The following is a 24719-nucleotide window of genomic DNA, read 5'->3' on the forward strand; positions in this document are numbered from 1 at the left end:
AATATCTCTTCAACTTGAAATATTTATTTTTATAGTTTCTACTTTGCAAAATCTGTTGGCTGTGAAACGTTTTCTTGAAATGAGTTTAAACTGTTTGCGGTAAACCCATCAAACAGAATGGTTAACATTTCGGAATAGATGCCTTGTTTCCCAGGTAGGGTTGCAAAGGGTCGGAAACTTTCTGGGAATAAGCCCTGGAATTTGGGGAATTTTGCTTAACCTCTTAGAGCTCTAGGGGCGCTATTTCATTTTTGGATAAAAAACGTTCCCGTTTTAAGCGCGATATTTTGTCACGAAAAGATGCTCGACTATGCATATTCTTGACAGTTTTGGAAAGAAAACACTCTGAAGTTTCAGAATCTGCAAAGATTTTGTCTGTAAGTGCCCCAGAACTCATTCTACAGGCGAAACCAAGATGATGCATCACCCAGGAATTAGCAGAATTTCTGAAGCTCTGTTTTCCATTCTCTCCTTATATGGCTGTGATTGCGCAACGAATGAGCCTACACTTTCTGTCGTTCGCCCAAGGTCTTAGCAGCATTGTGACGTATTTGTAGGCATATCATTGGAAGATTGACCATAAGAGACTACATTTTCCAAGTGTCCGCCTGGTGTCCTGCGTCGAATTCGGTGCGCAATTGCCAGCTGCTTCCACTTTACCATTTGATTCAGGGGAGAAAGCATGTGTCCAAGAACGATGTATCAATGAAGAGATATGTGAAAAACACCTTGATGATTGATTCTAAACAACGTTTGCCATGTTTTCAGTCGATATTATGGAGTTAATTTGGAAAAAAGTTTGCGTTTTGAGGACTGAATTTATGGATTTTTTTTGGTAGCCAAATGTGATGTATAAAACGGAGCTATTTCTAATACACAAGGAATCTTTTTGGAAAAACTGAGCATCTGCTATCTAACTGAGAGTATCCTCATTGAAAACATCAGAAGTTCTTCAAAGGTAAATGATTTTATTTGAAGGCTTTTCTGTTTTTGTTAATGTTGCGTGCTGGATGCTAACGCTAATGCTAACGCTAAATGCTAACGCGAAATGCTAACTCTAGCTAGCTACTTTTACACAAATGATTGTTTTCCTATGGTTGAGAAGCATATTTTGAAAATCTGAGATGACAGTGTTGTTTACAAAAGGCTAAGCTTGAGAGATGGCATATTTATTTCATTTCATTTGCGATTTTCATAAATAGTTAACGTTGTGTTATGCTAATGAGCTTGCTGATAGATTTACACAATCCTGGATACAGGGGTTTTTTCATAGCTAAACGTGACGCAGAAAACGGAGCGATTTGTCCTAAACAAATAATCTTTCAGGAAAAACTGAACATTTGCTATCTGAGAGTCTCCTCATTGAAAACATCTGAAGTTCTTCAAAGGTAAATGATTTTTTTGAATGCGTTTCTGTTTTTTTGTGTAAATGTTGCCAGCTGAATGCTAATGCTAAATGCTACGTTAGCCATCAATACTGTTACACAAATGCTTGTTTTGCAATGGTTGAGAAGCATATTTTGAAAATCTGAGATGACAGTGTTGTTAACAAAAGGCTAAGCTTGAGAGCTAGCATATTTATTTCATTTCATTTGCGATTTTCATGAATAGTTAACGTTGCGTTATGGTAATGAGCTTGAGTCTGTATTCACGAACCCGGATCCGGGATGGGGAGATCAGAAAGGTTAAAGTGATCAAAAAGTTTAGCTTATAACAGTGAACCTTTTTTTTGTGGGATACACAAGGCAAATCTGGGTCTTGTGGCATATTTTGGTTAAAGTATCCCCAAGTCAATGGAATTGCAACCCTCTGCATGCAAAGTGCATTCTTTCATCACGTGCAGTGCACTCTTCAACACATGTACGGCGGATTCTCAAGAGCTTGCACACTAATGAGATGCTATTGAGCCCACACTACTACAGTGTCTGAGCCAATGCTTTCTGGTAAGTTTTGATTACAACACTGGGTTGGGTGAATATATTTGATATGACAGATGCTTTTTTGTTAACTAGTAAATAGTAACCTACAGCAAATCATTTCAAACTTGTTAACAATTTCTGCTAGTTCGTTTTTGCTACCATGTATGTTTTAGCTTGCTTGAGCCTGCTAACTGAGGACTGTTAATTCACCGGTTTCCATACACGTTTCATTTTCAAACATTTATCTTACAAAGGAGTTGTTTAAAACTTCTTAGGGATAGGGGGCAGAATTCGAAAGTTTGGATGACTGAGGTGCCCAACGTAAACTGCCTGTTCCTCAGGTCCAGAAGCTAGGATATGCATGGTAGTATTGGATAGAAAACACAAAAGTTTCTAAAACTGTTAAAATAATGTCTGTGAGTATAATGGAACTGATTTGGCAGGCAAAACCCCAAGGACAATCCATCCAGGATTCTTTTTTTTTTTTTTTTTAGGTCATTGGATTTTCCAATGCTTTTCTATGGGGAAGCCGAATTTCTAGGACCCAGATTGCAGTTCATATGGCTTCCGCTAGATGTCAACAGTCTTTAGAAATTGTTCAATATTTTTGTTGTTGAAAAATTAAGAAGTAGTCGTATGCTTTCTAAGTGTCAGGCACTTTTGGTGCGTGTGAATGAGAGCGCGCTCCGTGTGGTTTTTCTCCGGTATTGGAAACAGTTTATTCCATCTTAACTTTTAGCGATTCTTTACATTTTAGGGTACCTGGAAGTTGGATTTTACAAAATGTTTAAAATGTTTGGACCAAGTTTACAGGTAACTTATTAGATCCTTTGTAGGCATATTGGGCGAATTGGAACAGGTATATTTCAAAATTTTGGGGATATAAAGGATTTCATCGAACAAAACGACCATTCATTGTGTAACTGAGACCTTTGGGATTGCAAAAGGATGAAGATCTTCAAAGCTAAACAATTTATTTTATCGCTATTTTTGACTTTCGTGATGCATCCGTTTGGTTGGAAAATGTTTTTCATGCTTTTGTGTGCGGTGCACTGCCCTCAGATAATCGCATGGTAGGCTTTCGCAGTAAAGACTTTGAAATCTGACAAAGCGGCTGGATTAAAAATAACTTAATCTTTAAACCGATGTATAACGCTTGTATTTTTTATGAATCTTTATGACTATTTCTGTATTTTGAATTTGGCGCTCTGCAATGTCACCGGATGTTGTCAAGGTGGGTCGCTAGCGGAACGTCTGCGCCAGAATGGTTAACCTTTCTGATCTCCCCATCCCGGATCCGGGATCGTGAATACAGACTCAAGCTCATTACCATAACGCAACGTTAACTATTCATGAAAATCGCAAATGAAATGAAATAAATATGCTAGCTCTCAAGCTTAGCCTTTGTTAACAACACTGTCATCTCAGATTTTCAAAATATGCTTCTCAACCATTGCAAAACAAGCATTTGTGTAACAGTATTGATGGCTAACGTAGCATTTAGCATTAGCATTCAGCTGGCAACATTTACACAAAAAAACAGAAAAGCATTCAAATAAAATCATTTACCTTTGAAGAACTTCAGATGTTTTCAATGAGGAGACTCTCAGATAGCAAATGTTCAGTTTTTCCTGAAAGATTATTTGTTTAGGACAAATTGCTCCGTTTTCTGCGTCACGTTTAGCTATGAAAAAACCCCTGTATCCAGGATTGTGTAAATCTATCAGCAAGCTCATTAGCATAACACAACGTTAACTATTCATGAAAATCGCAAATGAAATTAAATAAATATGCCATCTCTCAAGCTTAGCCTTTTGTAAACAACACTGTCATCTCAGATTTTCAAAATATGCTTCTCAACCATAGGAAAACAATCATTTGTGTAAAAGTAGCTAGCTAGCGTTAGCATTTAGCGTTAGCATTTAGCATTAGCGTTAGCATCCAGCACGCAACATTTCAACAAAAACATAAAAGCCTTCAAATAAAATCATTTACCTTTGAAGAACTTCTGATGTTTTCAATGAGGATACTCTCAGTTAGATAGCAGATGCTCAGTTTTTCTTTGTGTATTAGAAATAGCTCCGTTTTATACATCACATTTGGCTACCAAAAAAAATCTGAAAATTCAGTCCTCAAAACGCGAACTTTTTTCCAAATTAACTCCATAATATCGACTGAAAACATGGCAAACGTTGTTTAGAATCAATCATCAAGGTGTTTTTCACATATCTCTTCATTGATACATCGTTCTTGGACACATGGTTTCTCCCCTATATCAAATGGAAAAGTACGAGCAGCTGGCAATTGCGCACCGAATTCCACGCAGGACACCAGGCGGACACTTGGAAAATGTAGTCTCTTATGGTCAATCTTCCAATGATATGCCTAGAAATACGTCACAATGCTGCTAAGACCTTGGGCGAACGACAGAAAGTGTAGGCTCATTCCTATGGCAATCACAGCCATATAAGGAGACAATGGAAAACAGAGCTTCAGAAATTCTGCTAATTCCTGGTTGATGCATCATCTTGGTTTCGCCTGTAGAATGAGTTCTGGGGCACTTACAGACAAAATCTTTGCAGATTCTGAAACTTCAGAGTGTTTTCTTTCCAAAACTGTATGCATAGTCGAGCATCTTTTCGTGACAAAATATCGCGCTTAAAACGGGAACGTTTTTTATCCAAAAATGAAATAGCGCCCCTAGAGATCTAACAGGTTAATCTAACTAACTATTTATCTGCACATGGAATTGTATTTGTCGTCCGTCCCCCCTCATTTTTACAGGAAAATGTCTCAGGCACTATCTGATGTGTGGAGACATTTCACTGCAGCTAATGTAGAAGGAAAAGCTGTGTACATTTGCAAATACTGTGCCAAATCATATGTGAAGAAGCAACAAAGATTCAGAATCATCTGGCCAAGTGCATAATGTTCCCTTGGCACTCACAACAAGCAACCTCTGACAAAAGTCCCACTACTTCTATTCGAGGTGAAAATTATGAATCAGACACCTTATCTATAGCAACAGCTCATGTTCCGCCTGGAATCAGAAGTTTTTGACTCAATGGAGGTCTTGCTCGAGCTGTGTATGCAACTGGTTCACTTCTGATGCTCACAGGCAATGTGTATTGGAAGAGATTTCTGAATGTTCGTCACCCAGCATACACCCTTACAACCAGACATGGTTTATCTACTCATTTGCTGGTGCAGAGTCCCATGGAGTTCAAGTGAAGGTCAAGCAAATTATAGAGAAAGCAGACTGTATTGCAATCATCTCTGATGGGTGGTCGAATGTTTGTGGGCAAGGAATAACAAACTACATCATCTCCACCCCTCAACCAGTATTCGACAAGAGCCCAGACACAACAGACACATTGGTCTCTACATTGCAGATGTCACGAACCGGCTCAAAGCCCGTAACAAAGGGAGACAACGTGGAGATAAGGAGTAACAAAATATATATTTATTAACTAAAGCAACTAAGGAATATATACAATGGTGTGTGTAATCAGTAATCAGTAGTGTAAGTGAGTGTTTTGCATGCATGAATGTGATAATGCAGGGTGTTGAAAGGTGTCCAAGCAAACAAACAAAAGGCCACCAAGAACCACAACACAATCTACAAAGGTGTCTGCATGGAGAGAGTCTCCTCCATGAATGTGGAAGAGGTGTATTTATCCTGGGACACACCTGGCCCAGGTGTTTCCCATGTAGCTGACGACCCTCCCAACTCCGCCCACCGGCATCTTAATAAGGAAACAAGAACAAAGAGAGAATACGGCAGACAGAGTGGGAGGGTCGTCACATTCCCCCCCATAAAACCGGGGACCAACAAGGGCCCCAGAACAACAACACAGCCTCTGCGTCCCAAATTGACACAGCCTCTGCGTCCCAAATTGACACAGCCTCTGCGTCCCAAATTGACACAGCCTATGCGTCCCAAATTGACACAGCCTCTGCGTCCCAAATTGACACAGCCTCTGCGTCCCAAATTGACACAGCCTCTGCGTCCCAAATTGACACAGCCTCTGCGTCCCAAATTGACACAGCCTCTGCGTCCCAAATTGACACAGCCTCTGCGTCCCAAATTGACACAGCCTCTGCGTCCCAAATTGACACAGCCTCTGCGTCCCAAATTGACACAGCCTCTGCGTCCCAAATTGATGAGGGGTTATGTGTTCACACCTCCACCTGCACCAACCAACCTCCTCCTCCTCCTCCCCAGACCTCAGCAACCTTTGCGCATAGGAAGCAATATTTAAGAGGAAAGAAGAACACAAGACCAGGAGGGAACAGACAGGAAAGACAGAACATGACAACCCCAACCAATGGTCAGTCACGTAAACATTCAGGAACATGGCACAAAAGACCACAACAGCTACAAACTCCAACGAAAAGAACATCAGGGTGCTTCTTAATTTTTACAACTCACAACGATTCATAGTCACTTCCAACGATTCATAGTCACTTCCAACGAAACAGAATTTCACTAATTTCAATAATTTAACCTTGTAGTGTTCAGCGATCTTCAACAGCTGTTCTTTAGTACATAATTCTAACAGGTCCTCTGATGGAAAGCGAATGAACTTGTGTACATGAGACACGATAGTCAAGTAAATAATCTTGCTCAACCCCTCTGCTGAGCACATCAGACCACAACCAGAGAAATGACAATCACCCTGAGCACCACAGAAGAGAGATGAGATACAAAAGGCCACCAAGAACCACAACACAATCTACAAAGGTGTCTGCATGGAGAGAGTCTCCTCCATGAATGTGGAAGAGGTCTATTTATCCTGGGACACACCTGGCCCAGGTGTTTCCCATGTAGCTGACGACCCTCCCAACTCCGCCCACCGGCATCTTAATAAGGAAACAAGAACAAAGAGAGAATACGGCAGACAGAGTGGGAGGGTCGTCACATTCCCCCCCTCATAAAACCGGGGACCAACAAGGGCCCCGGAACAACGACACAGAAACCCCAAAACCTACAATAACTCAACCCTAGTCTTCGTGCAGATTTGCGGTGGGTATTTACGCACTGTAGCCCGCTGGCAAGGAAAGAGAACTCCCCAGCATGCTGGCAAATTCCACCAAGCCACGGATGTGCCCCCGAGACAACTGCTCAGTCCACAGACACCACACAAAAATAACAAACATTTAACCATGCCCAACATGTCCAAAATTGAAACACGTCGCTAAGCCTATCAGGGGAAAAAAGCTATAGCTCCGGGTAGCAAGTTCCACTACCCTACACAAATCTCCTACCGAGGTACACAGCCGATTTACTCACCTCAGACTGACTTCCAAACAGAAAGTAGAACAAGAGTTTCCAGGCTAGGCAGGGCCTGGAAACTAACCATTATCTCTCTCCAAAGCAGCACACAAACCAAACAACAAAGGCAACCAATACTGCGCCTATCAAACTCAAACACAATATGCAAACCAAACACGTACCTCCACGGTCTCCAAAACCAATAGTTCAAAGATCCCGGATGAGCCTCCACTTGTCACGAACCGGCTCAAAGCCCGTAACAAAGGGAGACAACGTGGAGATAAGGAGTAACAAAATATTAACTAAGTTATTAACTAAAGCAACTAAGGAAAATATACAACGGTGTGTGTAATCAGTAGTGTAAGTGAGTGTTTTGCATGCATGAATGTGATAATGCAGGATGTTGAAAGGTGTCCAAATAAACGGCCACCAATAACCACAACACAATCTACAAAGGTGTCTGCATGGAGAGAGTCTCCTCCATGAATGTGGAAGAGGTCTAATTATCCTGGGACACACCTGGCCCAGGTGTTTCCCATGTAGCTGACGACTCTCCCAACTCCGCCCACCAGCATCCTAATAAGGAAACAAGAACAAAGAGAGAATACGGCAGACAGAGTGGGAGGGTCGTCACACAGATGAGATTAAGGCAGTCATCAATGACATTGGACCACAGAAGGTAATGGCACTGGTGACAGACAATGCTGCGAACATGAAGGCTGCTTGGTCTAAAGTGGAGGAGTCCTACCCTCACATCACCCCATTGGCTGCGCTGCTCACACATTAAATCTGCTCCTCAAGGACATCATGGCACTGAAAACACTCTACAAGAGAGCCAAGGAAATGGTTAGGTATGTGAAGGGTCATCAAGTTATTGCAGCAATCTCACCAAGCAAAGTGAGTAGAATAAGAGCACCACATTGAAGCTGGTGTTGTCATCATGTTTGACAGTCTCCTGGAGGGGACATCACAGTCTGCCGATATGGACAGCCCCATCAAGAGGATCCTCCTGGATGATGTATTTTGGGAGAGAGCGGTAAGCAGCCTAAAACATGTAGAAGTTGCACAGATTGAGGGCGACAATGACATCCTGTCTGATGTTCAGAGTCTGCTTGCAGATGTAAGAGAATAAATATGTAGTGCCCTACCCATTTCACTGTTGCTCCAAGCAGAGGAAACTTCAGTTCTGAAATACATCAAAAAACATGAAGACTTCTGCCTGAAGCCCATACACGCAGCATACATGTTGGACCCCAAGTATGCTGGTAAGAGAATCCTGTCTGGTGCAGAGATCAACAAGGCCTATGGTGTCATTACTACAGTGCCTCGCCACCTTGGCCTGGAAGAGGGCAAGGTTCTTGGCAGTCTGGCGAAGTACACTTCCAAGCAAGGGCTTTGGGATGGAGATGCAATATGGCAGTCGTGCCAACATAACTTATCAGCCACTTGGTGGAAGGGGCTTTGTGGATCTGAGGCTCGTTCCCCTGTTGCCTCAATCATCCTCCAAATCCCACAAACATTAGCCGCCTCAGAGAGCAACTGGTCCTTGTATGGGAAGAAACACAAACCAAAGCACTCAACAGGCTGACCGATACAAGGGTTGAAAAATGTGAGGCATTTTGATCCTGGCAACGAGCCATCCTCAATAAGGTTGGAAAGTGAGGATTAGGCCTTACAGTCACAACAAGCAACAAGATGAGGCCTTAGAGGTAGACATTGAGGAGGTCCAGGGAGAAGACATGGAAGTCTGAGAGGAAGACAACCAAAGCTTTAGTTTCTAGACTATCATTTTACAGATATACAGTGCCTTGCGAAAGTATTCGGCCCCCTTGAACTTTGCGACCTTTTGCCACATTTCAGGCTTCAAACATAAAGATATAAAACTGTATTTTTTTGTGAAGAATCAACAACAAGTGGGACACAATCATGAAGTGGAACGACATTTATTGTATATTTCAAACTTTTTTAACAAATCATAAACTGAAAAATTGGGCGTGCAAAATTATTCAGCCCCTTTACTTTCAGTGCAGCAAACTCTCTCCAGAAGTTCAGTGAGGATCTCTGAATGATCCAATGTTGACCTAAATGACTAATGATGATAAATACAATCCACCTGTGTGTAATCAAGTCTCCGTATAAATGCACCTGCACTGTGATAGTCTCAGAGGTCCGTTAAAAGCGCAGAGAGCATCATGAAGAACAAGGAACACACCAGGCAGGTCCGAGATACTGTTGTGAAGAAGTTTAAAGCCGGATTTGGATACAAAAAGATTTCCCAAGCTTTAAACATCCCAAGGAGCATCAGACCACTGCAAATCTACCAAGACCTGGCCGTCCCGCTAAACTTTCAGCTCATACAAGGAGAAGACTGATCAGAGATGCAGCCAAGAGGCCCATGATCACTCTGGATAAACTGCAGAGATCTACAGCTGAGGTGGGAGACTGTCCATAGGACAACAATCAGTCATATTTTGCACAAATCTGGCCTTTATGGAAGAGTGGCAAGAAGAAAGACATTTCTTAAAGATATCCATAAAAAGTGTTGTTTAAAGTTTGCCACAAGCCACCTGGGAGACACACCAAACATGTGGAAGAAGGTGCTCTGGTCAGATGAAACCAAAATTGAACTTTTTGGCAACAATGCAAAACGTTATGTTTGGCGTAAAAGCAACACAGCTGAACACACCATCCCCACTGTCAAACATGGTGGTGGCAGCATCATGGTTTGGGCCTGCTTTTCTTCAGCAGGGACAGGGAAGATGGTTAAAATTGATGGGAAGATGGATGGAGCCAAATACAGGACCATTCTGGAAGAAAACCTGATGGAGTCTGCAAAAGACCTGAGACTGGGACGGAGATTTGTCTTCCAACAAGACAATGATCCAAAACATAAAGCAAAATCTACAATGGAATGGTTCAAAAATAAACATATCCAGGTGTTAGAATGGCCAAGTCAAAGTCCAGACCTGAATCCAATCGAGAATCTGTGGAAAGAACTGAAAACTGCTGTTCACAAATGCTCTCCATCCAACCTCACTGAGCTCGAGCTGTTTTGCAACGAGGAATGGGAAAAAATGTCAGTCTCTCGATGTGCAAAACTGATAGAGACATACCCCAAGCGACTTACAGCTGTAATCGCAGCAAAAGGTGGCGCTACAAAGTATTAACTTAAGGGGGCTGAATAATTTTGCACGCCCAATTTTTCAGTTTTTGATTTGTTAAAAAAGTTTGAAATATCCAATAAATGTCGTTCCACTTCATGATTGTGTCCCACTTGTTGTTGATTCTTCACAAAAAAATACAGTTTTATATCTTTATGTTTGAAGCCTGAAATGTGGCAAAAGGTCGCAAAGTTCAAGGGGGCCGAATACTTTCGCAAGGCACTGTATGTTGAAAACATTTTTGGGAGATGCGATGGATCATTGTGGATCATTCAATATTCCCATTCTTTTGTTGTTCAGTGAAATCATTCCATGTGAAGAGTCAACTCATTTGATTCAAGTTAAATTTTTTACAATTTTTTTATTTATTTTTAATTCTATTGGAAGGATTTAATCATTTTCAATTATGTCTACTTATGATAAGGTAAAATGTTTATGTTTCTGTCTCCATGTTATATGGTAAATATATCCAATGCAAAAAAATATCTACATTTAAATGCTATATTAATTAGCATATATTTCCGTTAATTCCCATATATTCCCACAGAAAGTTTCCACCTCTGAATATTCCCCAAAAAGTGCAACCCTATTCCCAGGGGGTTCTCAAATTCCACTATGGTGGCATTTATGTTATGCTAACAACTGTGCAACCCATCTTTTTTCAAATGGACTATTTTGATATGATAGTGTATGGGAAAAGTAGAGCAGTATTACAAAAAGTGACATCACCAAACCACCAACTGCACTTAAACAGACCAGGCACATAGCATTTTAAACATTTAACCACCACTTGCCATCACTAATCAATATGGGAAATTCATCTAAATGAATTTGAATTGTAAACTAATCTCAAATCAGACAGAACAATGTATGGCCAGGAGCATCATAAGCCACCATTACACTGTCCTTTCTCCTTGTGAAACTCACCCAGTAGCTGGACCCCTCGTGTCAGGCCGTAGACGTCTATGAGAGCCCAGAGTGGCTCGGAGGCATGGACCCCGCAGAAGAACAGTATGGGGATAGAGTCAATGATACGGTAGAAGACCCGGCCCTTCTTGTCCACCCAAAATGAGATGATGTTGCCCTCATTGGACAGCTCCTCGGGCAGGGCCTTGGCCCAGAATCCGTTCTGTGAGACAAGGTCTGGGCAGGCGTACTTAGGCAGGTTGTCTGGGTTGATGCGGGATGGGTCCTTGGAGGTGAAGCCCAGACGCAGGGCTCCGCTCCAGCAGCACTGCTTCTTAGTGATCTGGAGGAGAACAGGTAAACAGGTTTGTACCATTTAAAACATGATAAAAGAGAGTTAAGCTGGTGAATAACCTAAAAACCATTCCATTAGTCGTGTTTGTCTAAGATTTATCACTCCACATTCTGGTTGGCCATATGTTAAAACTTTGACAAACAAAATGGTAAACAACAACAAAAATAGACATGTCTGTTTATCATCTGGCTATTCTTGTCTCACCTCATTTAAAACCTCCATTTACACTGCTTTCGCCGTGTAAGATAACAGTACGGCTCACATGGCAATGCTTCCCATGCTCTTTCACTTTCGAGACATAGATGGACTGATAGGTGAAGTGGAAACGTTTGCTATGCTGCTTTGGCCCACACAGAATCAGGGTAATAAAGGCAACATACATAGTGAGAGAGACAAACAAAAACATTCATGGAAAACAGTTAAGACTAAAAGAAAGAGATGAGAGTATCTGCTTATAAACATGGTCCACCTCCCAGTCTGTCCATACCTTGAGGCGGACCTGCTCGAACAGGGCAATGGGCCGGTTGCTGAAGGTGATGGCGTTGCAGAAACTGGCCTGTCTCTTGACGGTCCTCTGGGCCATGTCCATGACGATCTGGGAGCCCTTGGCACTAGGGTGGAAGAGCAGTGGAAAGGAGGACCTGCTGCCTCCACACTGCTGGATAGGCAGACATCTCTTGGTGGGCTTATGGTGGCAGCGGTGAGACGTGGTGGGGAAGGAGCCACCCAGAGAATCTGAAAAGCAGGAAGCATAGAGGGAGTTTGTAGATATAACTAAGAACATTACTTAAGAGATCAGATAAGTATTACTGAACAAAATATAGGAACCTAAATATTTCCAGCTGTTGTCTGGCATCCACTGTATAAATATGCACAACGTCAATATAGCAATGCATCAGCAGTACACACACAATCAACACTTCCTTTCTTCAATGTGTGATGATGACTGGGTGTATGTTCCTTTAGTAAGCATTTAACTCAAGCTCCATTTTCAGAAATCATATCAAGGAGTGCAAACAAAATGAAATATAGTTATGTTAGTCATCTCGATTTTCTCATTAGATAAAAACATAAGGATAAGAGCTGCTTGGTAAGCAGAAAGAATTGTGCAGCTGCGAGAAACTCATACAAAATTAGGTAATTTCTGTAATAGGCAATTTCCTGCAACGCCTATATTTTTTGCTATTCCACATCTTGCCAATTTGGCACTGGTTTGGTCATGAGTCTTGAATATATCTACATGAGAAAATAACAGATTTTGAGAGCAGCAGTTAGCACTGATGATAATACTCTGGCAAGAACAGTCAACATTTGGAAAACAGGCAGATGTTCCCTTTCAGTCAGTCAACTTCGGTACAACACACTATGGGGAGTAGCACTCTCCCGACTTCGGTTTAAGGATCTACAATCACGCCTGACAAGGCCAATGAAATCCACACCTCGCTGGAGCCCAGCCTTCCACAGGTGATAAGTGTGAGGCACTGTTCTCCTACTTGTCCTCGGCACAGGTTCTCTTGAGAATAGTGTAGCATTCTTTAGGGGGCTTGGTGTTTCTGATAGCGACTTCCTCTCCCGGGTGCCTGCACCTCAGCGGAGTCTTATGTCTCCAGGCTCCTGTGCGCTCTGTTTCCGGTTATGGGAGGCTACTCAAAGGAGAGAGGGTGACAAGGTTCTGTGGGTATCTTCTCGCCGCATGTGTCTGCCTTGGTTAAGCACCGCTTGACATCTTCTCAGAAGGGTCCTGGTCCCTTCTCAGTGATCCGGTCCTATGTAGACTTGAGACCAGGCTAGCTAACATGCCCTGCATAGCGTGCTAGCCAGGTTAGCTAACTCGCGGAGGTGAGCTAGCTACTGCTGGCTATTCCAGCTTCCTAAAGGTGAATTGCTTGGGTAGTTATCTTGTTTAGTATGCTTTTCTAGTGTTAAGTCGCTTGGTTATTCTAAACAGACCGTGCTGTGGTCAGAGGCCAGCTAGCCTAGCTAAGATTAGAGGCTTTATCATACATATCTACCCCCCCCAGCGTTATGGCAATCCCATTCCTATTACAAATTCCTGGAGTTGGAGGAATGTGGGGCTTGCAGGAAACCTCTGATGGGGAAGCAGTCTCCGAGCACTTGGATTGGGTAACCCCAGGAGCGAGGGGCCTTAGCACGGGTCTGAGTGACCGGTGCACCCCTTCACAAAAACATTTGTGACGCCAGTGCCCCCACGTTTCGTTATGGCCAAACGGGTGCTACGTCAGCTATTGCCAGAGCCACCTGTGTCCATTGGCTCCAGAGCAGCACAGAGGCCTAAGGCACTGCATCTCAGTGCAAGAGGTGTCACTACAGTCCCTGGTTCAAATGCAGGCTGAATCACATCCGGCCTTGATTGGGAGTCCCATAGAGCGGCGCACAATTGGCCCAGCGTTGTCTGGGTTTGGCAGTCATTAGAAATAAGAAAATTGTTTGTAACTGACTTGCCTAGTTAAATAAATAAAAAAATAAGGGATTGGGCTTCATCCAGGCTTGACAGTCTCACAGAAGCACAACTTAGTTTGGAAGCTTGATGCCCCTTCTGTTACCCCACATTCCATTGTGTTCACAGGGCTCAAGGGGTATGTCAATCTCCCCATGATGAGAGTAATAAGTTGGGTGATTCACTTGTGACAGAATAACCCAAGAGGCACTGCCAATCAGAGTTCATCACTGATTGCCGGAGCCCCCGAACCCAGCTTAGACCATGCTTCAGGCAAACCTTGGTGCATAAACATAGTTGTGTCAACCCAAAGTTCCACAGTATTTACGGGTGTCAGAAGTGTTGTGTCTTCCACATGTGGGATCAATGAAGTGTCCCTTCTCCACATTCAGACACATGGTGCTAGAGAGTGATGTAAAGGGAAAAATAACCAAATCTCCCAGTCCACAATGTGGCACCCCTTCAGATGGCACTTGACTGCTCTAACCAAATGGCACACATGCGCAGTGTTGCTCTGGATCATGCGTATAGTGATGTCGGGGTACCATCTGAAATTTGTTGCGCGTCCCCCATGCTTCTACGATGTCATCACACTGACTGTTCAAGGCCTCAGTGCCCGTTTTGAGAGGGGGAATATCCTCCAGTCTCCAGACGCAGGCAATCCGAGTGGTTTCTATGTCAGATACAGGACGGCTGGTACAGCTGGTATTTCCTGGATCTGGAAATGGGTCAGGACTTTACGCCCCGCTCAAAACTTGTGTCCCCTAGTAAGCATCTCAGTCTATGAATTCAGAATGCTCACGAGCCACCGGCTATTACAGTCAACAGGCTGGTGGCAAGCAGTGTTACACACATACATGCTGGTGTCCCATACTCAGTCTCAAGGCTTCATAGGAAACTGAAAAAAAAACTTTTCCGACTACATCTCAGAACATTCCGTTTCTGGGTCTCGAGTCAGTGAATCACGCTTTTCTATCCCCATAGGGGGTGCCCAGGTTCTGCCTCTGATTAACCCAATTTCATCTGTGTCACGCAGTGTGTTTTCACCAGTGCCTACGCCTACAGGGGATGATGACTTCTGTGATAGAAAACGTTCCCCTGGGGCTATTGTTGTTGCGGCCTTTCCAGCACTGAGTGCTAGTCGCTCAACTTCCACGCATCTCACAGCCTAATCGGTCATGTCGAGTGTCTCTGTCAAGCCTACAGACCCTGGCCAAGGGGTGAGACCCCCTATTGTCAGGAGGCTCCCATGGTGTCAGTTGTACCCCGCAGGATGATCATGAAAGATGCATCCCTCAGCTAATCCAGCTCGTGGCAGGCACTCTCTTAGCAGCGTCTCTCCAGCTGGAACAGGAGAAATTCACTAGGCAGTGCACCTTGTGTGTGATATACCCAGACCTCCACAATCTTGCAGGGTCAGGTCTGGGTGGTCTGCCATGGGCCATTTCATTTAGTATTCGTTGTGGGTCGGCTTAGGGCGTGATATTATTTCCCCATAGTATGTTGTACTAAAGTTGACTGACTGGAAGGTAACGTTATGACTATAACTACTGTTCCCTGAAAGAGGGAAACGAGGTACAACACCTGTTTAGCCCCTGCCCGTTCCTGTGATCGGTGAAGAGCGGTATTAAAATGAAGGAATTAATCGAGCCTCATGCTTATCACTTGCGGAAGGTGGGGCTTCCAGCAAGGCGCTAATTTAATTGGTCTTGTAAGGCGTGATTGTAGATCCTTAAACCAAGTATGTTGCACCTCGTTTCCCTCTTTCAGTGAACAGTAAGTTATAGTCATGTTACGTTTTCATCCTACAATAGTTACAAGTGGGAGGAAATTAATGAGTCATTAATGAATGTGAAATGCATGATTCCAAAGGCCCTTGAGAAGGTAGTTAACAAGAATAGGTAGCCAGGATATTAACTTTGGTGATGAACCGTAAGACTGCTAAAATACTCAGAGAGATGGTGAAAGCGACACAGTAGTGATGATGAGGATGACTAGCAGTTAGCTTTGTGTAACCCAACATCTCTGGGTGTGCCTAATGTTAAATTGATTGCATGAAGGCTGCATGAATGACTGTCTTTATGAACATGTTGCAGGCAGTCATCAGGAAAAACAAAGTCAATGACTAAGAGCAAGAAAATAGGATTGCCATTTAATGTGCTATTCAAAGCTTTGGGCATGTTAGAGGAAGCAGCAAATAGAAATCCCAAAAACATATTGTATACATTTCCCTGAACAAGCAGAAACACAAATGTGTATAACAGGGAATGAAAAACTACTACAAAGCTACTGCGGGGCGTATCTGACTTGTAGTAAATTAAAGAATGCATCATGGGTAATAAACGGCTCTGACACATACATCCTTCAATGCCGCTGTAATTGACTCAATCTACTTCTTACATCTGGCATTTTGTAAAACACTAAGCTCTAAATCAACAGTTAGGCTACTCCCCTTGGTTAACCCCCCCCCCCCCCCCATCTCTCATCAAATAATTACAACAATGCCAAGGACACCGAGTTATCATGGAGATATTTCTGGTTAGGTCATCCCAAATAATGCATTTTTCAGACAAATTTGTGGGAATGAGGCATATGTAGCTCATGTTCTTTTTTGACTTTCATTTAGCTGATTGTCAAATTAACATATCAGTCACAGATAGCAGTCCTTTACCAACCTACAGACAGTATTAATTAGTAATTGTGAGGGAGCAGGTCAACACTAAACTGAAAAGCAAAATGTCTAAGGATCAACAAATAGAGAATGTTTGCATGCCTAATAAAAGATACGTGTGTGTCCATAGCCTAATCTAGACATGCCCTTAGGAACAGAAAGTTATTCTTGCTCATCAGCTCATATCTTCTAGGGGTCAAGAGCTTTTCAGACTACCCAGGAAACAAATCAATTAGGCAGCACAGGCAGCCGGTGGCACATTAAATTGGGGACGACGGGCTCAAAGTAATGGCTGGAACGGAATAAATTGAAATGGTATCTTACACATCAAACATGGTTTCCATTCACACCATTTCAAATGGTATTATGAGCCTTCCTTCCCTCAGCAACCTCCTGTGTTAATATTGGCAACAGAGCATCATGAGGCATTTAAGACCACAGGCTATTTGCAGCTGCTTAAATTTCAAGGCAGAAATATTGTGTGGTGGGTAAACACTCCCGTATCCTGATCCATGAATGTAAATATAGCATAATTTGAAGAGGACATTTTATCAGGAAATTAACCAAATGTGCTTTTACAGAGTTTGTTTATTTGTGAAACTCTTTTAGGTTGTGGCTGCCAATAGAACTCCAATGAATTGATTGGGCTGAACTGTCATTTAATGCTTATTTGTTAAAGTATACACTTGTGCCTTGAGGTCTTCAAATGAGGCTTGGGCAGTATGCAGCTTGGCAGACCTTCATACCAAACTTGTGCCATACCAGGATATTTAGGTAATACTTGCACTGGACAAAAGGGGTGCCGTTTTCAAACTGTAATCCGAAGGTTAGCAGCAATGCTAACAAGTACATGTAAAATCCCATAGAGAATGCTAACGAGTGCATTGCAAACATTTTGTACAGTTTCTGACCTAAACTATACAAGCAACTCAAAAATGCTACTCACAGTTTGCTGCACGCAGAAAAAAAATATTAGCCAGAAAGGCTCTTGATCCAGATGGGGAGTCTCTGCTGTTACCAAGCGAATGCTTCATTTTGGAAGAAGCTAACCACTTAGCTAGATAGCTACTAGATTAGCAAACCAAATGCACAGCTGCAGAGCATTTAGACAGTTATCTAGTTGTGAATTACATACTGTAATTAGATCACCCTGGCGCATGCTGCACAACAGTGAGTGACTCTCGTTGTGTGCTTGTAAACAAACTACCATACAATTCATAATAATGTGAACGTATTGTACAAATTGACTGCAGGTATTTACTTAAAGTAGTGACAAATATTTAAAAAATAAATATTTAATGGTATTGATGGTATTGAAAAACCATTCCGTGGCTTTTTCCACATACCCCAGTATACAGTATACAGCCTAAGCCTAATTCAAATGTCTATCCCTGGGCTACTTTAACAATGTTGAATTGTTCTCTATATACAACAATGGTCTTAAATTAAGTCAGAACAAATCAAGTAACCATATTGTATTTAATGTCAAATTATGGGCTTTACATTCAGCTGGTGCTAAGGTGGCACAAGTATCAATGTAAAAACTGGCGCACTGGCATTTCCCAGCCCTAATGCCAGGTTCGACAATTTACCTGTCTATCATCAGCTCGCTTGTGCTGAGGTGGGAGGGGTAGCAATATCTGAGATGTGTCCTTAAAAACAAGTGTGAGCAGTTTTAACTTCATTGGAATAGGGGGCAGCATTGGGAAGTTTGGATGAAAAGCGTGTCTAGAGTAAATTGCCTGTTACTCAGGCCCAGAAGCTAGGATATGCATATAGGTTTGGATAGAAAACACTCGAAAGTTTCCAAAACTGTTAAAATAATGTCTGTGAGTATAACAGAACTCATATGATAGGCAAAAAAAAGTGATTGCCTATCCAACATCCTGTGTCTATGGGGTCAGATTGCACTTCATAAGGCTTCCAGTAGATGTCAACAGTCTTTAAAAGTTGTTTCAGGCTTTTATTGTGAAAGGGGATTGAATAAGAGCTGTTTCAACAAGTGGTCAGGCTGAAAGCCTTTAGTTTAGTCGTGTGGCCGTGACGCTCATTCTCTTTCCTTTCTAATGACAATGGAATTGTCCGGTTGGAATATTATTGAAGATATATGATAAAAACATCCTACAGATTGATTATATACATCGTTTGACATGTTTCTGCGAACTTTTGACTTTTCATCTGCATTTGGATTACTGGACTAAAAGCGCGAACAAAAGAGGTATTTGGACAAAGATTAACTTTATCAAACATTTGTCTAACATGGAGACCTGGGAGTGCCATCAGATCAAAGGTTAGTGATTAATTTTAACGCTATTTCTGACACCTCTCCTTGGTTGAAAAATGGCTGTATGGTTCTCTGTGGCTAGGTGCTGACCTAACATAATCGCATGGTGTGCTTTCTCCGTAAAGCCTTTTTGAAATCAAACAATGGCTGGATTAACAAGAAGTTTATCTTATAATGGTTTATAATACTTGTATATTTGAGGAATTTTCATTATGAGATTGCTGTTTGAATTTGGCGCCCTGCAATTTCACTGGCTATTGGCGAGGTGGGAAGCTAGCATCCCGAACGATCCCAGAGAGGTTAAGACCCACAAAAAGTAAGTCTTAATGGTAACACAGTTGATAATAGCATAGATTTTGAGAGCGGAAGTGCCCATGGAAGAAGATATGTTCCTTTTTTGCCGGTGAATCTCGTATTTAGAAACATAAAAACAAACAATTAGCATCTACCCCAATTTCATTTAATAAAAAAACAAAACACGCATAGCCTCCCCTTAATGAAGACTGGTTTTGCAGCATCACATAAGTGCATATTTTTATCCTGGACATTAGCCAAAAGTAGCCTGAATAAAGGGGTTAGATTTGCTCCATCAAGAACTGACTGAATTCAATCGTGAGTTGGTTGTCTGTGTTCGCAGGTGGGAAGAGTTAGACAAATTATTTCACCAATTAGCTTCAGCCAGCTGGTGTGCAACCATGGCAAAAATTGGTTTGACTTAGGCTTTCCAATCTCAGGGGATAGTTAGGGACTGTCAATAAATTAAACAATATAAATGACATAATATTTTCATGTTGTACACCTTTGGATCTCATTAAATGCTTTCAATATTTGTACACTGAACAGAAACGCAACAAGTGTTGGTCCCATGTTTCATGAGTTGAAATAAGATTGCAGACATTTCCCATATGCACAAAAACCTTATTTTACTCAAATGTTGTACACATTTGTTTACATATCTGGTAGTGAGCATTTCTCCTTTGCCAAGATAATCCATCCACCTGACAGGTGTGGCAGATCAAGAAGCTGATTAAACAGCATGATCATTACACAGGTGCACCTTGAGCTGGAGACAAAAGGCCACTAAAATTTGCAGGTTTGTCACAACACAATGCCACAGATGTCTCAAGTTGAGGGAGTGTGAAATTGGCATGCTGACTGCAAGAATGTCCACCAGAGCTGTTTCAGAGACCTTAAAGTTAATTTATCTACTAAAAGCCAACTCCAATGTCATTTTAGAGAATTTGGCAGTACATCCAACTGGCCTCGCAACCACCTCTAACTACGCAAGCCCAGGACCTCCACATCAGGCATCTTCACCTGCGGGATCTTCTGAGAACAGCCACCTGGACAGCTGGATGAAACCGAGGAGTATTTCTTACTGTAATAATGCCCTTTTGTGGGGAAACAAAATATTATTGTTGGCTGGTCCTGGCTGCCCAGTGAGTGTGCCTATGCGCTTCAAGGCCTACCCATGACTGCACCCCTGCCCAGTCATGTGAAATCAATAGATTAGGGCCTAATTAATTTATTTCAATTGATTGATTTACTGTAACTCAGTAAAATTGTTGCGAGATATGTACATACACACACTATTTTAGTTGGTTTGAAGTCACGGCGATGGTCCCTAACTAGCCCCATAGGGATATTCCAAGTCAACACATTTAACACAGGCAATATGATCAGATCACGTGCAGCTGCACTCAGAATGTATTATTCATTGTGTGAAGCCAGCTATAGGCAACATTTCAAAAAATAACACCCTTCATTTACGTTGTGATGCGGTCACAAACAAGTCTCAAAACGACCAAATTATCCTATTTACACTTCGCAGTAAATGTATCGGTAGAATAAATGTTTGACTCATCTATGCCACATAGGCTGTTTTCCAAATGAGAAGTTGGTTTTAAGGGGCAGTTGCTGTATAATTACAACAACTTGTCAACCAAAGATAATGTACATTTGTCATTTAGACACTTATCCAGAGCGATAAGTCATAATAAGTACATTTTCTTCTCGAAGTATGTAGCTATCTGTCAGCTAGTAGGCCTAATGGGGAAACAAAGTCGAGTGTTATTCCCGAAAGTATAAATACCATCAGCCAAATTGCAAATACGAAGTTCATTCTTGATCTAGACTACATGCACGTTTCTGGGCTAACAAAATATTGCATTGCTATAAGTGTGATAACGTTTGCATGCATTTTACATACAATTTACACATGAAGTCATAGCTTGAGTATTCATAACTTACACTAATTTTCTTGCAGACTCTTTCCAAATGTGTGCATTACTGACCCTTAACTCTCAATATATAATCATCCTCGATTTGCCCTTTCTGCTACAAGGTTTTCGTTGTAGCCTCTGACATCAACAACGATTTGATTACTAAATATATGCAATCTATAGTCGAATATTCCTCCACCTCAAATGTAAAATCTCCTTACCGTACAAGGTATTTCTTGTTATCTGACCTCCCATGTTTAAATACAAGGCAAGTTCCTCTTCTCTGGGTTTGTTAGACAAAATATTCAGAGGCATGCGCTCCTTGGCTGTCAACATAACATAATCGGATAATTCACGATTTCGTTCTCTCCGGTTCACAGAAGTCCTAACACTTAACCCTCCGTGAGAGTAGTGGCTGTCCCAGCCGATCGGATACAATAGCAGCACCGCAGCGTAGAATCACATAAGGTGAATCTTCAGTAATTACCATTAGCGCTATCGATATCTTCAACGAAGGACAATTCCAACTCCTTTTGAGGTCCGCGAAAAATCACCGTATGAACAAACCTAGCCCGACCAAAAACAAGTTATGCATTGAGAGGAAGGAAACAGCCTATAAGAAATATGGATGACCTACACAGCTTTGGAAAATGCAGAAAAACTCCGCCAAGTTACTTTTATCTACCGCGCAAGTAGCCCAAACGGCCGCAAGATGGCCCTATTATTATTTTGTCATTTTACGGCTGACTAATGTGCATAGCCAGCAATACACTCATGTCCCCCGTTGGCCGGCATCATAAATCATACCCACTGCGCAAAAACGGGTTGAGTTGTTTCAACGTCACTTCAACCAAAATAATCTAATCAGATTGTATTAGTCACATGCGCCGAATGCAACAGGTAGACTTTACAGTGAAATGCTTACTTACGAGCCCCTCACCAACAGTGCAGTTCAAAAAAATACGAAGAAGAGATCAAAAGTAACAAGTAATTAAAGAGCAGCAGTAAAACAATATATATACAGGTGGACGCCAGTACAGGTAATCAAGGTGATGACGTTGAATTACCGTGGAAAACTGATTGGATTTGCAAAAAGTAATCAACACAATGGAATTTCGTATTATTTTCACCTAAATCCGATGACATGGTCATTTGTTTTTTATTTCACCTTGAATTCACGTTATTGGACAATTTAACCAAATTTAAATCTAAACATTGAACTGATGTATGTGCCCAGTGTGTCTTCCCTTCAGGCTGCTAATGCGTCAGTTTCCTCCTTAGCTTAATTTAATGGCTCCTCTGTGGAAACAACTGCCAAAATATTCATACTGTTAATAAAATACAATTTTCCACCACAATTTTCGGATTTTCGGACAACTTCCGGATGGTGCGTGACTGTTGCTTACCCCTGGCTGAACATAGTGGGCAACATCAGGAAGTAGCATTAGCCACCTTAGCATGGTGGTGGAAAATTGTGTTTTATTAAGACAGTACACGTATTTTGCCTGTTTTTTTTTTTTTTCACCAACGAGCCATTCAATCGAGGTGAGGAGGAAACTGAAACATTTGCAGCCTGAATGGAGGATGTTTCATGTAAGAGCCAGTCCAAGGTGTACACGAGTGTATACCCTGCTGTGCACATTAAAGTCGGACGTAAGACGACGTAAAATAAATAATACTGCCCTCTTGCGACTGGTTGGGCTACTGCACAAGTTGAATGGATAAAACCAGCCACAATGCATGTCAATTGCCTCGCGCAGCCTACATTTTTAGGTTGATATTAATGAACACATTAATTAATGTGTTTATGAACAGTGTAAATATAAACCTGCATCAGGTGTTAATAGGGCTGACCCCATTTAGTCGACTGGTTGATTGATAGGCTGTTGGTCGACCAAGACTGTTTTATTGGAGCAGTGGCAATTATATAAAACAAATGTATGGCACAATTAGTCTCAGTGGACTAATTAATTGTGGAGGCCGCGGGGATGGCACACCAGTATCACATTTACTGTTAATTCCCATAATTTCTAATATACAATGTTTGTTTGGTTACGGTCATTTCAGTTCAATATATGTATTTATTATATATGTATTATTATTTCAGTCTTACCGTTGTCATTGTAGGAATGGAAACGTTGTTTACAGAGCGCACAACCTAGGCTACACTTTTTTCCCCATTTATTTCCATTTACGAGTTGATAATTTATTAATTGTCTTTTGTTTGGAGCGCTCCTGTCAATTTTTGAGTAAGGACAAGCACCTGATTACGCATAAAAGTAAGCCTAGGCTACCTGGCCTGCGTGCAAATGTAGGCCTGTAAATGTGCCTATTTGGGGAGCTGATACTATTTCTGTCTTAAATCAGCATCACTGTGTAGCTCCTCAAGCTACTCGTTCTTCGCCTCAAACAGTAAGTAAACTATCTGTTTTTACATCCATCGAGAATGACAATAGTTCCTCAATATTGCCTTTTTGAAAACTATTTCCAGCTCTTTCACTTTCAATAACCACAGCATGAAAGGGGAAAAATGTCATAAATTAAGCCTGACTGACTACTTCTTATCCCCTGGGCAAATAGTATACAGCTGTCTGCCCGGAGCACACTGGTGTGGGAAACTCGGGAGGGCCCAGAATATTATACAATGTTGCAAGATTGCTAGCATGATCGGGTTGGACCAAGTTAATAGTGCGTAGCCAATGTGATTTATAGGATATGTATTATCAGTATATGTTCTACCTTCAGGCTGCAGTCTTTTTATTTGTTGGTTTATTTGTTGGTTTATGTAGGCTATCTTTTCATATTGGCAATATAAGTTACTTTGAGATTTGTATCACTTTCATTTAGATATTTTGATGAACCACATGGCATTGATTTTGAGATATGTAGACTTTATTATAAATGAAACTGTTCCACGAAAATGTGCTAATGAAAATCATAACTGGCACGCAGATCAGTAGAAATGGTATGATAACTTGGCACTTTAAATGGAAAAGGTTGCAGATCGCTGGTGTAGACTATTACTGGCAACTTCAGGAGCATAATGGCAGAAACTGCGAAGACCAGTGGGCAGTTGGAGGTTCGGGAACTTTTACTTTTTCTTGTTAGGTTATACTAATCTCTGGCTTCCTCTAATAATTAGTGTGGGTTAATTTTTAATCCCAGTGCTGAAAGCATCAAACAAACTCAGTAGCCTACATATAGTGTATTTTATTCAATCATAGGGTGTGTCTATATATGGAAAAAGGCCTCCGCACAAGCTCTGAATCGGGTTGCACTTTCACTGTGTCATGTACAGTGCCTTGCGAAAGTATTCGGCCCCCTTGAACTTTGCGACCTTTTGCCACATTTCAGGCTTCAAACATAAAGATATAAAACTGTATTTTTTTGTGAAGAATCAACAACAAGTGGGACACAATCGTGAAGTGGAATGACATTTATTGGATATTTCAAACTTTTTTAACAAAT

At 41.7% G+C, this 24719-nt stretch overlaps 1 protein-coding gene and 1 long non-coding RNA gene across 2 annotated transcripts in view; one reads left to right on the forward strand and one right to left on the reverse strand.

Moving 5' to 3' along the window:
* The window catches only part of LOC110502475 (E3 ubiquitin-protein ligase NEURL1), a 72758-nt gene extending 50673 nt beyond the window's left edge, over positions 1-22085 (reverse strand). The window contains exons 1-3 of the mRNA XM_021580511.3: positions 21473-22085; positions 12104-12351; positions 11283-11604 (exon numbers count right to left, since the gene is read on the reverse strand). Of these exons, the coding sequence (XP_021436186.3) occupies positions 11283-11604; positions 12104-12351; positions 21473-21587 (685 nt within the window). The 5' untranslated portion in view covers positions 21588-22085. The remainder of the gene's footprint in view (positions 1-11282; positions 11605-12103; positions 12352-21472) is intronic.
* LOC149972521 (uncharacterized) lies at positions 820-11330 on the forward strand. The gene is made up of 3 exons (XR_016490972.1): positions 820-958; positions 1327-1388; positions 11290-11330. It is a non-coding gene; the product is annotated as an uncharacterized LOC149972521 (long non-coding RNA).
* Positions 22086-24719: the final 2634 nt, after the last annotated feature.

This window comes from Oncorhynchus mykiss, chromosome 23 (genome assembly GCF_057628025.1).
Source record: "Oncorhynchus mykiss isolate SJ-2025 chromosome 23, ASM5762802v1, whole genome shotgun sequence".
In the NCBI taxonomy this organism is placed as follows: domain Eukaryota; kingdom Metazoa; phylum Chordata; class Actinopteri; order Salmoniformes; family Salmonidae; genus Oncorhynchus; species Oncorhynchus mykiss.